This window comes from Convolutriloba macropyga, chromosome 7 (genome assembly GCF_964194025.1).
Source record: "Convolutriloba macropyga chromosome 7, txConMacr16.3, whole genome shotgun sequence".
NCBI classification, from domain to species: Eukaryota; Metazoa; Xenacoelomorpha; order Acoela; family Convolutidae; genus Convolutriloba; species Convolutriloba macropyga.
In genome coordinates, this window is record NC_134474.1 from 49448717 (window position 1) to 49466607 (window position 17891).

The 17891-nt window shown below is 35.5% G+C and overlaps 1 protein-coding gene across 1 annotated transcript in view; it reads right to left on the reverse strand.

Annotated features, from left to right (window-relative positions):
* Positions 1–16342, reverse strand: part of LOC142343054 (uncharacterized) — a 44849-nt gene extending 28507 nt beyond the window's left edge. Inside the window, exon 1 of the mRNA XM_075394740.1 lies at positions 16227–16342. Within this exon, the coding sequence (XP_075250855.1) occupies positions 16227–16248 (22 nt within the window). The 5' untranslated portion in view covers positions 16249–16342. The remainder of the gene's footprint in view (positions 1–16226) is intronic.
* Positions 16343–17891: the final 1549 nt, after the last annotated feature.

Here is a 17891-nt window from a genome sequence, read left to right on the forward strand (position 1 = left end):
TTTAACGTTGAGGCTACCCCAACAAAAGATTCAGGCTTAGAATCGCCACAAACACGAGTAGATAACACTACACACACTCAAGGCACAAACTCCTCTAATTTTCTACCCCCACGCATTTCAACCCCCTACCCTATGCAAAATATGTATTCACCTAATAGCCCACAGCAAGAAAATTTTTCTACCCCACCTGATAAAACTCGTCAATTTAAAGCAATTCGCAAATTATTCCAGCAAGCAACGCATAATAGCCCCACATCATCACCTTATAATCCTACACCTACAGCATCACCTAATATATCTAATTTACCCGACGCAAATGAAGTGTTAAGCAGACCTCAACGTAAAAGAAAAGCACCTACATTCTTTGGTGAACCTATTCCTTCTGACTTGCTACATAAACTCAAAAAGAAATAGAGACACAAAATCTCTTTTAAATAATACCTTTTGATATTAAAAAGTGCAACCGCGCACAAAAAACAATAAAAATAATAAAGTTAAATTATACAAAAATAGTAAAGGCGCAAACCAATAGTAAATGCGCAGTTAACAAAAATATTTTATTAAGCGATATTCAAGAATTTTTGTTTCTCTCCCCTTTTCAATTGCTTAGATTCTGCATGATTACACCTCTCACGGTTCTGGCAACTAAGCTCTCCGTCTCAAAGACCAGTCACTCCTTTTAATTCTTTAATTGAGCTGTATCATTTTCAAATACAGCTCCTGTAGAGTGGGCCCTGTCTTTGGATCCCACCACGCATCCCTCAAGGTCCATAGTTGATTTTCCCATTTCTCGTGCTTGTCGCACCACTTTGTCATGTCTTCTTCCCCCCTCTTAGCATATAGTTCTTCACAAAACAAAAATAACAATTTTTTATTACTAAAACAAAACTACTCAGTCATAATCTCCAGACCCCACTTTTACAGTTAAATTCTTGCATCCCCGATGAAGACCTAAATTAACTGCTAGTTAATTTGAGTAAATTAACACTCCCTTTTTTTCCGAAGAAGAACTCGATGACTTCTATAGCATGCTTAGAAACACACTGAGTACACCTCATTTCCCATGGACTGTAGCTCCCACGTGCCCTCAGTATTCCCCACACCTCGTCATCAGATAACACGAGAAACATATATTTATAACTTTGAGAAAAGAAATAAATAAATTCCACTGGCCCTAAACCAGAAGTATCTTCATAAATAAAATGAAGATACTGAGAGCGTCGAATTCGCTCTAGAGCTCCCGAAACAGGTTCCAACACCACTCCACTTGAACTACATTTCCATCTGGCATTATCCAGATCCTCGCTGTTTTCAGCATTATCTCTAAGATAATTCTTAGTTTCCAATTCATAATTCTTGAGAACGAAGGAGTACAAAAAGAATATATAAACAGAAATTGAAAAAGAAATGCAAAGTTTAAAATAAATTAAAGATTGAAAGTGAAATTAATGGTCAAGAACAAAATGGTCAAGTCAAAGAATGAAATAAAGAAAGAGAGTTAAGAAGAAGTTAAAGGATTGAAATCTAATAGTCAAGAGAGATCAAGTGAGTCAACGAAACGTTTAAGGCAAAAAGCAAATAGCCCACTCAACACAAATCTTACACAAAGCACGCAATTAATCACCACTGCAAGCTGTTACACACACATAACTTCTATACATGTTCAACACTCATACACTTTCAACATTTACGCATACCTTTTATTGCAAACTAACGCTGAAAACACATGTTACCCAAAGCAAAGCTAAGTAGAAACAAGTCCCCCATGATCAAATACCTAATCTAAGTTAAATACCTTAAGTACAGAAATTTGTCCCTTGCAAACTATTTAACCCACACTAAATCACATCTTGTCAGGAAATACACAATTAAGCATTTTACACAGTCAACAAATAAAAACTAACCGTACTAGTTTAAGGTCCCGCGGAATGTTTAAAATAAACATTAAAGCACTTATGAACAAATAACTAACCGCAATTTTAGATTTCCCAAGTAAGAATTATGTCACCTAAGTGCAAACCTTACCATCTCAGAAAGAGTAATTACTTGATGGATTTATCCTCTCCACAACTCAGACTACATATTTGCACAAACACATGCTTGCTCTAATAGTTCACAAAAGTTTACAACACACAAGTTAGAAATGCCGTACTATAAATCCCAAAAAAGTTCAAGTTAATGAATTTATTTCTGTTCGCGCTTTTTATTAACAATTCCGATTGTATTCAAACTTTCAGATTTCTCAATTAAAATCTGTGATTAGTAGATATACGCTGAAAAACAAACGGACTTTTGAAAAGAAAGAGAGTTAGCAAAAGTTTTAAAGAAAAAATGAAATTTTTCTATTTCGTTACCTTCCAATCATTAAAGTGTTCCCCTTTAGAAGTTATACGCGATAGATAAGTGAAAGTTATTCGTATGACATACACGATAATAGTTATTACTGTGTTCAGAGTAGATTAGTTGTCACAATTTTATAACAAGGACATGAAAAATGGTGAAATTATAATTTTGCTTAGAAAAAGCAAGATAAAATGAGTTAAACTAAAAACAAATGGTCTTCCAGCGTCTCACACACTTACTAGTCACCCATACAATGTTCAGTTAAGCAATCGGTAGATCTGAAGCCTTAGCCTTAGAACAACAGCAATTTTTGATTTTTCCCCATGTATTAAGATTGGGTATAGACTAAAAAGGGTAGCCCCAGAAAGTCTCATTTGTTTTTCTCGCTTATTTTTGGTTCAAACAACGTCTCTACACACCAGCTAATGCACTGCCAAGTTTGCTGAATTTTGAATCATTTGTCACAAAGTACTGACCAATTCAAATTTCCCCCATGTACTAAGATTGGCTATAGACAAAAAAAAGTAGCCCTAGAAAGATGTCAGAGTTTTCGCAGGTTCTTTCGGTACCAAACAGTTTATTGATGCACAAACAACCTTCAACCCAAAAATCATCAACCTTGCTATCTTAGTTGTCGAGAAATTCAACTTTCACGATTCGCCCATGTATTAAGATTGATTGTAGGTTAAATACACAACTTCATGAAATAACTGACAAAATAGGATATATTCAAGTTAATATTATGCCACCTTTTGACCTAGCTACTATTGACAGACAACAAATGATAAATTGTTCATTTTCCTTTTGCAGAAATGATCGAAAAACACATAATTTTTGCCCAAAAATCTGATAATAAACGCAAATCTGTGATAAAAATAGAGAACTTAGCCGCAACATTTCAATCATATCACAGTTTAACACCATGATTTATGGCACTAGTCACGGCTAGTGATTGGCAAATCAGAAATGAGCACACATAATTTGGTAACTTAACCCTGATAACCACTATTTAAGAGTCTTACCCAAATTCAAAATCACTTTTTTCAGTTACCTTCTGAAAACAATTACTTCTTTTGCTCTCAAATCACAAATTCAGCTCAAATTTAACCATCGCTCTCTCTCTCTCTCTCTCTCTCTCTCTCTCTCTCTCTCTTTCTCTCTGTCCCAGATTATATCTTTCAAATTTTGCCTCTTTCACCTAATAAACTTAGAAAACTTAGCAAAGTTTTCAAGCATTTCAATTTGTGACCAGCAAATACTTGTCACAAAACACCTCCACAACACATACATCAGGTATCTCAGTTCAATACTAATTCTTAATTCAATTCTCAGTCAGTAACTATAGAAGGAGTCCATAACCCTTCAGATCGAACATAGTACAAGACTGACAATTCAGAAAGTCTCTAAATTCTAAACACTACTCATATTGAACACATTCATCACTAGTTAACACATCGCATAACACAATTAGAACTCCCTTAAAAGCTGATCAATCCTAATTTATGACCGAAGTCTCATTCGACCAAAACGGTTTTCTTATTTCTCTTTCTATCAACCCTGATACACTTGTGAAAGTTTCCATTAAAGCAAATCAAAAGCTGAAATTTAATAGTGAATTTAACACCTTAACCAGTTGTCAAAATTCTAACGAAGTACGAACTGTAGTATTCTTTGCTAATAACTCTAACGAAGACCCTATTGCTGTCTTCTGGGGAAAGTATAACCCTCAGCAACTTAACGGTTTATTAATTCAAATTCATTCTTCAAGTCTATCTGACTTAGACACTTTAAATGTCCCTTGTTTGGTTTTAGAACCACCAACTGATCAATGAATATTCCGCTAAACGATTATTGGATTATAGCTTCAAGAACAACCTTCTCAACGTCTTACAGTTCTTATAACACCCCGCATAAAATCTTAAAATATAACAATAAATCAGCCACAATTGACCGATCGTATATTTCATATAAAGAAAACATTGTTATTTTCTTCGTTAAAGACCAGTTTGTAAACTTGGAAATAATTGTTTGTTAGACCCCTAACAAACCAGAACATATTGAACGCTTTCATTTCCAACTGAACAACAGAGACGAAATAAACCTTGATATCATTGGAACTCCATTTACTATAGACCCTTAATCTATGTTACCACTTTCCCTTGAAACACAAGTTCTTACTGCTCTTGCATTCGACCCGCTATCGTATATTAGAATATTCCTCCTACAGAAAATATTGAAATTCGGAAATAAAACTGTAACACTTGACAAGTGTTTTGTTTCTAATCAACAGAGAATAGTTGCATTCTTCGTAACATCAGAAAATAACGCAAAATTTGTCATATTTTGGGTACCATAAAATCCCGCTCACGTTCACGAGCTAAAATATCAAATTACTTTCACGGATAATATTAACTTGAATTTGTTAGACGCACCTTATACTGTCTTCGTTTATTAAATGGAAGACGGAGAAATCAAAAAGTCACCAGCAATAGACGAAGTAATAAACGTAAGTTACAAAATGTTTCTTTTCATATTACTTTGCTTAACTCTGTTCCTACCTGTAGCAACTGACATTGAGTCTGAAATTCTTCAACTTATTAAAAATTTAGAAATACTGTTTGAGTATAACGATTCTCACCCACACTTCATAAAATGTGTCGTAAATAGAAATAATTGTCTACCTGAAGAAATTCCGTACCTTAAATTACTAGAGCCTCCTGAAAAGCTATTAATTTGGTCAAAACGCAACGTCCATATTCCACTATCACTGAAAAAAGACCAGTTCTTTAAAGAAAAACTTACTGATAAGAAAGCACTTCTTTCAAAAGTAGAATATTTTATAACCTACATAGGGAACCAAATTCGTTCTGTTCAGTTTCTTAAACTTATTGCTATAAAACCTCTTGCACTCCTCTGTGTTATAACTGCTTGCTATGCAAAATATTTGATCTTTATTATGTTTCTTGCATTATTAATCTTAACGTCTTTCACGGACGCCAGACCAATTGAAAAGATGAGTATCTATGAAAACACAGCTCCTAACCTTCATGTTAACCACTTTGACTGCTCGAAAATGATCTCAAACCAGATGTATTCTCTCAACAAAGTAGCACCCTGCGAAATTCGCCCTGATAAAATTAGCACTAATCAAGCACGAGTCACTATCTACCAAATAAATTATAAAGTTAAGCTAGAAGCAACTATGTGTAAAGCAACCCAACAGCAATTACGTTGGTTTTGCGATTCTTTTTACTCTAGCGGCATAGATGCCAGACATAATACTATTACTACTTCAGTTAAGCTTGATGCTCAGAAATGCAAACTTGCAAAGGAAAGAAAAAAGATAAAGCTTTCCCCTTCTTCTAATCCAGTAGAATTCGATTTTGACAAATCTTTGTTCTCAAACTTTAACTCAGGCGATGTTGGAACTGGAAACAATGAATGTAACTCCCGAGGTTGGATTACACATTACACTTATGAAACATATATGCACAATGTTAGCCTGAATGTAAACCTTAAAGATGACACAATTAATGACTGGCAAAATGTACCTCTACCTTGTCCCTTATCAGCAGGAGGCTGCGATTCTACATCTACTGATCCATTTGCATACACTTGGGATGAACCCAATAATTGTCTTTTCACTATGATTCGCACTTTTGACGCTCAAATGATCAAAGCTAATGACAAATACTACATAGTAAAGGATCCTAAACTTACTTCAGCTCAGTCAGATTTCGACTTACAAAGCTTTATGTTCCAAGTTTATAATAAACCACAGTCTTTATGTAGTCATCCACAAATAGTATATCCTACGCCATATGATTCTCTATATATTAGTCTTCGTGACGGTTTCGATATGAACACTGGAGAACCTATTCACAGATATAACTCTGATACCGGTGCTATCAAGCTTAAAAATAAATATTATTCCAGTGACAACAAAACAGTTGATACAAAGCATTTTCAAATTTATGAAATTATTGATTTCGAAGCCCATCTTGGAACAAAAATTGACTATTTGCACTTTAAAAATCTTCGGCAACTTCAAACTTCAACTCTAGAGCTATTAAGAAATGACTGTGAATTAGAGCGCTCAACTATTCTCAACACTTTAATGATTTCTCATGAAAATCCGCGTTTAGCTGGATATACCTTAACAAGAAACAGATCTATGTTTATCAAAACAAACGGCAATGTCGCCGGGCTATATAATTGTCCTGAGTTTCATTCACCCTTACAAATTCTTAGTAAGTGCTATAACCGAATACCAATTCTCTATGAAGATGAAGTACATTTCGTTGATCCGATTTCTAGACAAACTTTCACTGAAGCCGAAGAACAATTGTACTCTGATAAACATTCAAACTTATTCCAACTAGATGTTGACGATGGCAATTCATGGGTTGAACTAACCCCACAAATAACAAAAGTAAGAGGACCTGCACTCTTTAAACCATACATAGTCAATCAGCAAATTGCAAATATAATTACTGCAAGCATTCAGGCTTCTATCTACAAATATAAAGAAATGATGGCATTCTGGAATTCAATAAATTTCAACTCCAATATGAAAGGAGTTCTCAAACACTTTACTACGTCATTGTTGGATAGCAGAGAATCATTTTCAAATATTTCAGGCACGAATTATTATAACTCTAGAACTATTTATCGAGATTCATTCATTTCACTGGACTTCTTTAATAATCAATTTGTTGAAACCTTTGGTAAAATACAATATATAATTGCGCAATGCGGAAAATTCTTTGCCGCTTTCTTATTCATTAAGCTACTCATCGAAATAGTCTTATGCTTAATTCGAGCAATGCAAATTAACAAAATTACAGATGCATCTATTCATTTTGGTAAAGCACTCTTTGCTGCCACATTTGATTTAATGTCAGTTCCAATTCTGACTTCTATCTATCAAGCAACTAATTCAGAGAATAATAACACTGATGAAAATAGAGAACCAACAATGCAAGTTCCAAAATCTGATAATGCTATTACTAGAGAACGAGTTATTCAAATTCCACCTTATACAGAGAATACAGGCTTACAAGCTGTAAGATTTGAGAATAAAAGTGTTTATCCAAACTTAACTGATGAGAATAATCGAGACGAAAATAGAAACGATCATAACGTTCCTACGTCTCCAGTATAGGATTAATTCCTCTATCACTCTAATATCATCATATTATATGATGATCATACAATATAGACTGACTTCATATTTACTACTGATTTACTTTAAAAGAGAACACAAAAAAAATAAGAAAAAGAAAATACTTGCAAAATAACTTCAAAATATATACTCTTAGAATAGAATAAGAGTAGAGAATACTTGATATTTCAGGAGCTTTCTTCAATTCCTAACGAATTGATACCAGTCTTTCAGAAGGAACCTTCAAGTGGTTGGCCCGAATACAAAACACAATCAACTTCTAAACCTCAATCTGGAGTTAAAGAACGTGACAGACTAGTACAAACCACAACTCACGTTACCCCATCTACAACTTTTCTCTCAGCTATCAAGATTTCAGCAGTACAAACTCAAGCAATAAGTGCAAATTCATCAACGACGGTTACATCATCCAAGAAGAGAACTAAAAATGCAGATACAATTGCAAACAACCACGTAAACAATTCATTAGAGAGACATTTAGCCCAGCGACACCGCTAGAAGTAAATATACCCAAGACAAACAGTACGGTACCCAACGTCTTAGCAAACACTACAACTACTCAATCGTCACGACCAAACTTTCTTAATCTTCATCATTACACAACTACCCCCTGCAAGACCGCCTACAAAAACAACACCAAGCTAAAATACAAGCTAAAACCCCCGGTTTTAGTGGACACCCGAACTACGATACGAATTTAATCTACCAGTTGCAACCCAACATCAATAGATTCAATCTCATTGGTTATTTGTCAAACAAAAATTCTTATCTACTAACTAATCACAACCTACAACTTTTCTCTCAGCTATCAAGATTTCAGCAGTACAAACTCAAGCAATAAGTGCAAATTCATCAACGACGGTTACATCATCCAAGAAGAGAACTAAAACTGCAGATACAATTGCAAACAACCACGTAAACAATTCATTAGAGAGACATTTAGCCCAGCGACACCGCTAGAAGTAAATATACCCAAGACAAACAGTACGGTACCCAACGTCTTAGCAAACACTACAACTACTCAATCGTCACGACCAAACTTTCTTAATCTTCATCATTACACAACTACCCCCTGCAAGACCGCCTACAAAAACAACACCAAGCTAAAATACAAGCTAAAACCCCCTGTTTTAGTGGACACCCGAACTACGATACGAATTTAATCTACCAGTTGCAACCCAACATCAATAGATTCAATCTCATTGGTTATTTGTCAAACAAAAATTCTTATCTACTAACTAATCACAACCTACAACTTTTCTCTCAGCTATCAAGATTTCAGCAGTACAAACTCAAGCAATAAGTGCAAATTCATCAACGACGGTTACATCATCCAAGAAGAGAACTAAAACTGCAGATACAATTGCAAACAACCACGTAAACAATTCATTAGAGAGACATTTAGCCCAGCGACACCGCTAGAAGTAAATATACCCAAGACAAACAGTACGGTACCCAACGTCTTAGCAAACACTACAACTACTCAATCGTCACGACCAAACTTTCTTAATCTTCATCATTACACAACTACCCCCTGCAAGACCGCCTACAAAAACAACACCAAGCTAAAATACAAGCTGAAACCCCCGGTTTTAGTGGACACCCGAACTACGATACGAATTTAATCTACCAGTTGCAACCCAACATCAATAGATTCAATCTCATTGGTTATTTGTCAAACAAAAATTCTTATCTACTAACTAATCACAACCTACAAGGACAAACAATACAAGTCCCGTTTGATAATATTACAGCAAACCTCACTCCTCAGCTTGATACCTTCACTTATCAGGTACAGCAAAACTTTCTGACAGAAAGACAACGCTCTCAACAGCTCGAACAACGGATTACTGAGCTCCAACTGGAGATAGCAAATCTGAAGCATCAACTCAACATCCTCCGCTCATCACGTTGAGCACTCACGGAATGGAATAGATAAACTTGTGCTGGTTGATAATCAGCACCTCCTTCATTACTTCTTCTTTCTCCCGCGGTGAGGAAAATTATTCGTTTAATAAATTAGTTTAAACGCCTAATTATTAGTCATTTTGATTACCTTACTCTCTTTGATTCCATAACTTACATCAAATAAAGCAATCCGCATTTCTTCTATCTTCATTGAAACTATCTTCAATGATTACACTCAGCGCAATTTATGGTGAACAAGGAGTCTGTTCTTATCTTTAAATTACAGATTTGATTTGTTCTCGCTTCTCTAATAAAATCTATTCTTTATCTTTACCGATTTACCGTGCTTATAACTTATTTAACAGAGAAGTTTATTATCATCATTCAATTGCTCCATCGGTTTCCATAATTTATTTAATGTCTTACAATCTTTCAGTAGACGTTAAATATTTCAAAACATATTGTGATCTCGCTGAATTTATTCAATCGCAAGTTATTAAAACTTCGAAAACATTCTTAGTTGGAAATAAGTTCTATACCCCATTGTCAGTTCATTGGACATTTGAGTTACAAGAGATTATCTTATTCTTGCAAGATAACAATTCCAATGAAATTGTAGTTTATTTTCATCAAATTCCAGAGTACGATTTATTTGAAATTCTAAAGCTTATTCATACCGAAGAAATTTTTAACATCAATAATCTAAACATAAATAATCCGACCGATCACTTATTTCAGTTAATATGTTAGTCTTCAATGTTTTGGTAATCACGAATCTAGAACACTTTACATATAATGTTACAACATTTCTCTAAAAGATTATTCTGATTTCCATCCGCCACTAATAGTTTCAGTACTATTTGAATTTTTCCTTCAAATCCTTTCACAGAATAATTGGTCTTCCATTCTCCTCATTGACACAAAAATTGAATTACAACATTATTCAAAATGAACACATATTTTGAAGGAGGTGTTGATATCGAATGGTTTAAAGATTATTGTCAATTCTCTGATCATGTTGAATCCGCTTAGGTTAACTTTTCTAAACAGATTATTTTTAACGATAAAGTTTTCAGAATCTCTGAACTATATTATTCTGAATTCTAATGCGAAGTTTTTTTATTCCTAGAAGACTTTGAACAAAAAGAAATTGTTATTTATTTTGAACTAATTACAAAAAGCAAGAATAATTATTTCATGAAGCTAATTCATAATGATCAACTAAGTCTAAATATTGATTCCTTAAACTATAGCTACAATGCTTACTTCAATTGATATTATTCTTCAACAATACTCAAATAAAGATGAATTACGAAACAGAATTCTTTATCTGGGGAGTTATTTCAACAACACTAGCCCTTATGGTGTTGTGCGCAGTCATTTTAATTTCCCTATTCATTTACCTCGCTTGTCATTATAGACCATTAACTTAACCAGTATATTCTTCAACTTATATTATCCTAGTATTCAACGTCAGATGTTTTAACAGCACATTTTTATAGAAAAACTTCGAAAGGTCTATTATAACGGCCACCCAAAAAAAATTGTATCTATTATTTTGTACAGCCTTGTATCTTAGGACATCGTCAACCCTTCTTCAAGAGAGAACTCAGAAACAAGAAGCTACGATGAACTTTAGAACTCTAACCAAATAATCTACCTCATAAACTTTAAATGCTTAATTTTTATAAAATTAAGCTAAATAAATTATTCAATTATGTAAAATTTAATGTTTTGATTTAATACCTATGGACCGGGATGGGATGTACTGAAATGTGCTACACTCAGTAACACTATTTGATAATCTTAGTGCTATTTTGAGAATTTACGTTATAGTGCGTGAAGCACAAACTTGAATTGGACAAAGTCCATTTTAACGTGTGAACAAATTTTTAAGTAGTTTTGAATAAACTACTACTTTAAGATCACTAACTCAAACTAAAACTACCATGACGTGATATTATCACGCCACACAGATAACGCCAAGTTAACCTTGGTAACTCTGTCCACACTGTTATCTCCATCCCATAGGACACTAGATAACCACGTGTCCGCAAGTATAAAAGGAACTCGCACGCTCAACCACGACGCACTCTCTCTTAACTTCAACACTTTTTGGTCCCTGATAAATTCTGATTTAAATCAAATTCCCGTATTGCTGCCTTGCTCAATCTCAGCTTACTTGAGATATTTTTCTAACTTAGAATATTTTGTTGCTTGCTCTTAACTAAGATCTCTCTAAGTCATAAAATATTAACTTAGCACAAATTTGGAAATCAGGTAAAATTAACTTAACTTCTCTAAGTTATAATTTAACATCTCTTAAACTCTATCTAAGTTACAAGTTAACTTAGAATAATTCAACCTGTGCTATCTAGTGCTATCTCAGTCTTAACAACTTTAACTAATCTATCCCTTCATGCTCGGTTCATATTTGATGCTGTTTAACATAACTTATTAATTCATATTTGCATTTAACTTTCTTTAATACTTAACTATATACCAAGAGTAGAACTAGGGGTTGAGCTCTCAAGTTATACATGTGGTCCCGCGATTAACCCCGTCGTTTAAGTATCTAATGTACGGACCAGCAGTATACTAGCTTTAAAACAGGCCTCCTGTAAAATCCTTCCTTTAATACAATCGCTGCTGAAAGAATTGCTCCATCAGAAGACACAAAAGTTTCTTTAGCGCATCCGACTGTGTATTAGCCTTGCCTGGTACTCTCATCAAATAACAATTCAAGATCACATTGTTTCAATTTACAGTTGTATTTGCATTTGCATTCTTACGGATTGTTGAAAGTTGGCAGATGCTTCTTCTGAATCTGTCTCAGATGAGATCGGAGAAAGCTTGTGCTTGTGCAAAGAACTTTCGATAATCAAAAAACTTTTCAGTTCATGGTATATTTGGTAGACAAACATTTTTGCTTCAAATCAGAACGCATTTTGTTTCGGATGATGGGATCCCAGTTCTTAACATCATAACTGACAGGTGGTTTTGGTCGTTCATCTAGCATTCAAGATGTGCTCCGCAACACACATTGCGGTTGAAATTTCATCTTTCGGTTCACCTCAATCGGTTCACCAACACTGCATACTTGGTTTTCCTGCAACTTCCTTCCAATGACTCCCACAATCCTCCAAAATGAACTAATTGAACTTCCATCTGATGTCTTCTTGAACAAGGTTTTCCTCAATTTTGTCAAGCGCCACGCTACAAATACTTTTTGAACGCGCGTTCTGAATCGATTTTTCGTTAACGCACCCTTCTTTATTTTTTCTGTAAAGGGGCAAAAGTAGTGGACTCCAGCACTTGCAAAAGCTGTTGAAGCAACAAGCCTTTCTCTAGGTACCTCGGCCATCACTGGAGCCGTTTTTTGAGCTCCGCTTCCCGCTTCTTCGGCCCATGATAAATGTGTTCGTTGTTTAGCGTATGTCACTTCTCACATCGATAATGCAGAATTGTTACTTAACAAGGTTTCTCACAAGTTCTGTCACATAATGAGAACGGTTCTTGTGCCTGCAACGAAAGAATAATTCAACGGCGTGATGTCTCAATTGTAACAATTTTGGGCACTTTGTATTCAATTCTTTTGCTGTTTTGCCTTTGAGACAAAAAATTCACTTTGCCAATGAGAGCTAACAGCTGTAAAACCTTGCTGCCTGTTGGAATTTCCAATTCAACCGTGAGAGATTTCAAACCTTCTACAAACAGTTCTGGTAGCAGTAGCTGTACAATGCCTGTCTTTGCATTTTCTATTTGTTGTATGATAATTCTTTTTATTTTCAATGTCGGTCTTGTTGTTTTCAATGCTCGTTGCATATACACTATTTTTTAAACAGAAGATTGAATTTACTAAATCGTTCCATCTGAACGATGGGTTTCATTCTTTGATCTGCGTTAAGGAGACTCATGCATGTATGTTTTCTCCATCAGAGGCAACAAATAAGGTCGAGTTCGAGCGATACACTTCCTGGTTGCTTCAACCCCGCTGGCCTAGTAAACTAGTCGGCTGCTCTACATACAGCAATTGCTCTCATATAACGCTCACGTGTTTAAACTGTGAAACAATAATTGTAGCGCAGGCAATTATTATTAAATGTGGTTTTCACAAAATTGTATTTCCTTAATTGTCGGCTAAGAGGTTTGTGGGCTAAGTGTATAATGCAACGTTACCCGCCACTGTAACAGCTTATCTTAATGCGAAAAAATTGTCTTATAATACAGAACGTAAAACTGAAATTGAGCAAGTTGACATTTTGTGACCGGCAATAAGAAAATAGGCGAAAACTCTATTGCGCGAACGCATTTTGCGTAGCCATCAGATGAAAATTTTGAACTAAAGGTTTTGAGGACATTGGCAGAGAACCGATCAAAAAACTCAACAGTGTACTTAAAAATCCATTTGACGTTATAAAGTACTCAAGCGTCCATAACAAACGTCTCTTCCCTTAGAGCTCAAAAAGAAACGAAAATGATCAGAACTTTTTTTAATATTGATTATTTGCGGCATTTCACTTTATGTTCGTCCAGCATTTATGGCGAACCTTTCTCGAGATTTCTCCGTCCCATAACTCTTAAGAGGAAAAAACATTTATATATTTTTAAATGTTTTGCACTCTTGAACTTATTCTTTTGGCAAACAATTTTGTCCAAATGCTAGCGAGTAGCGAGAATAGTTTGTTCAAAAGTACTTTTTTTATATGCTTTGTTTACTCAATTTGATCTTACTACAATACATAGGAACTTTTGCGTACCTTATAGCGTTAAGCGGATTTTGAAGTCGCACTAAGTCTTAACTTGTATTTGCCTGATGTCCCCGTTTCAAATTTTTATCGATTAGGTGGTTAATCTGGGACTTTGATGCGAGAGTGGGGAGGGGGGTAATGGGGATGTAAATTGTGTGGTAAATGGTGTATGAGTAGGGGCAATTTTAGGGGGTAAAATGATGCAAGAGTAGGGGCTAGAGGGGGTAAACCGACGCAAGAGTAAAGGGTGGGGGTTGTAAAACGACGCAATAGTAGGTGTAATCGGGGATAAAATGATGCATGTATAGGGAGGTGAGGGGTGCATTACCCTCTCACTCTTACATCATTTTACCCCCCTTGGCAGCCCAACTCTTAAAACGTTTTACCTCCATAGTCGCAGACTGGCAGCCTTGAACCCTCACTCTTACATAATTTTAACCGTCTAAAATTACCCCTATTCCTATCTTTTTGGGAGGTAATTTTCGGGATAAAAATTTCTTCCTTACTCCCTATTACCGCTTTATCTTACATCCCCATTACCTCCTTATCTTAAATCGAAAAGGTGGTATGAAAAGACCATGCTGGACTCAAACAGCCCATGAAAAGAATTTAGCTGGACCTAATCGTCAGCTATACTTTGGCTCGACCAAATTTTATGATGCTGGACTTTATCTCGACCCAAATATGATGCTCGACTTTACTTCGACCTAAAGTGTTGATGCTGAACCCAAAAAAATTACATTAACACTACAAATTGGTCTTGGCTTATAACGTAGTCAACGGGTTCTACCGTTCAAATTTTTCAATGTTTCTTATATTTTCCAGAAAAACGAACTGTGCTATTATAAATATATTTGAAAAAAAAACGACTTATAGAACCAAATGAACTAAATCATAACAAACTAAACTTATGCATGATGAAATCTCGTTTGTTAGAGCTTTGTTAACCAGCTGAATTCAGCCAAACAAATTCGCTATATTGCTTAATTGCAAAAACTATTTTATCTTAAGAATTCTTTATTTCTTAGGATTGTTTGGCGGAAATTCACCTGTTTTTAGAAGTTGGACTGCCTGTTGTAACGCTAGTTTGGCGTTGCTGGTAGATAATACAAATCTACAAAAAATTATAGAAAGGCTAACTGTTATTAATCCCACAAAATGCGATCCTCGACTCATGAAAAGACCATGCTCGACCTATTAAAAGACCGTGCTCGACTTTAATTGGCTACGAGAATACTTATCTGGACCCATGAAAAGACTTTACCTCGACTTTACCTAAATTCTGGACTGTGTATTTATAGTCAATAAAGACCCCCCTACTAGAATTATAAAGTCTTTTCATAAGTCGAGGTCTAAACCTGGGCACTCTTATTTTACATAGTTTTAACTCCCTAAATTTGTTCCCTAATCTTAAGTCTTTGCTGAAGATATTTTTTGGGGGTAAAATTTAAAAATTTCCCCCATTACTCCCCATTACCACCCTAGTCTTACATCTTTCATCTTTTTTTTTTTTGGGGGGGGGGGGGGGGGTGGGGGTAATTTTTAGTGGGCAAAATCTAAAAATCCCCCTTACCCCTAATTATCCCCCTAATCTTTAGCCCCCTAATCTGTACATCGTTTACCCCCCTGAAATTACGCCCCTAATCCATAATCTTAAATTTTTTGTTGGGTAATTTTTGGGGGTACAATCTAAAAATTACCCCTATTGCATTACCCCCCCCCCCCCCATTACGGCCCTAATTTTACATCGTTTTATCCCCCCCCCCTCAACCCTAGACAATTACCCCCTTGTCTTACATCAGTTTAAGGGTGATCAGGGGGTAATTTCGACATGGGTCCACAAAACTTAGGTTCAAATTTTTCGCCCACTGAATACAACAAACTTGATCGCCTTTTATCCTGACCCCCTTTTTGAGCGCGAAACCAACAAAAGAATGGGCCTCAGTAGATAATTTTTTAAACATTCTGAGAGCAGAACAATTCTGCTGTCTAACAACTTCAAAAACTTTAAAAACTGTTGTATCAAAAAAATTGCTTACCACATGTGTGAAAGCTTTCCATTGCTTCCAATAAATAAGTAATTTTGCTTTACGTCGTAATTCAAGCTAAATTTTGCTATCATGTACTATTGAACAGAAGCTGCAGCACTGTTTACTCACACTCTGATAAGCGGTACTCTACTTGGCAAAATGCGAGACGGTGTCTGCGATATTAGCCGACGTGATAATTAGCCGAAACTAGAATGATCTGATGAATTTATTGCTGAGATAATTAAAATGAGCGCAAGCTCATGGGAATAGCGCATTGACCTCGCTAGCTAAAATGGCTTGTCGGTCCCTGAGACTTGATATGAATCTATCACAACTGAACAAAATATCACGATCGAACGGGCTAATAGCTAACAAACTTAGTTTTCTCGTTTTCTTAAAAAAAAGTCATTAAAAAACTTGCAAATAAAACAGAACAAGAACATTTTCAGGAATATTTTATAATCATTTTGACGTCTTGGATCGCTAAATAATACTAGAAACGAATAGATTCTTCTATATTTATAATTTTTTTAAAAAGTATATCCAGGACCGATTTTTTTTCGCTTTTCTCCCATTTTTCATAATTCGGACAGTCTGTGAATTATGCTGATCCTCGTATTAACAGAATGTAATATTTGCCTGGCCATAGTATCCAAAGACTTGGAATTTAAACTTTTCAGAGTAAATTCAGAGCCGGTTTTTTTTGTTCTGATTTTTTGTCTGCGCAGGGTAAAAAGTGACATGATCATAATATGGCAAAAGTAAAAATACAGAATTGAAATATCATGAGTCAGTACTGATTTACTCTGAGCGTGCACTCCGGGAAGCTATTCTAATTAATAATCTAAGATTGGGCCTTTCTAATGGCCTGGTATTCCATTCGGCTAATTTTACTTTTCGCTAATCGCTAATATTCACTGCACCATGTGATGTATGTCCACGACCGTAATGTGTGTGAGGGAACGTTATAAAGAGCCGATTGAAAGAGAGTCGAAAATTTATTGAAAAATTAAACAGCAATTGCGATCCCAGGTTGAGATCCCAGTCGGAAGCAAGTATGTCCAGACCAAAGATAAACGATCGAGGAGGGCGTCGTGCGTTCAAAATTACATAAAATATCGGAAAATTGGGTCTGATAGGAATTAAGCGCATTCGAGCGCACTTGAGATATATCGATAGATTTCGCTGCCAACTTCATTAGGAGCCGCGCCCATGCCTCAGCCAGGTCAAGGTACCTGAGGTGCCTTGAAGTGGCTAAGGAATGGGGAGCGTCCCCTAATAAAACTGTCACAATCGAACATGAAATCAATTTGGTGTCGGGACAAAATACTCATGGAGCCAAAATACACAAGATACCCAATATTTCAGCCGATTGTTTAAACTGTCGGAGTATATTTAGATCAATAATTACCAAGTTTAATTGTTATTGTACAGGTTTAAAATGACCATTGCCATGACTTAGCGGCCGTGGGACTAGATCGGATATGATATTATCGGAACCAGAGAGATCAAATAATCCGCTGCAGTTTTTTTTCAATACGAAGAGTATTTGGTTCGGTAAACTGATCGGTAGCATGCTAAAATCCTCAGTACTAAAATACCAGATCATAACATTCAATAATCCGATTACAAATTGGCAGTTACTTTAGCATGCATGTATTGAAAAAACTCTTC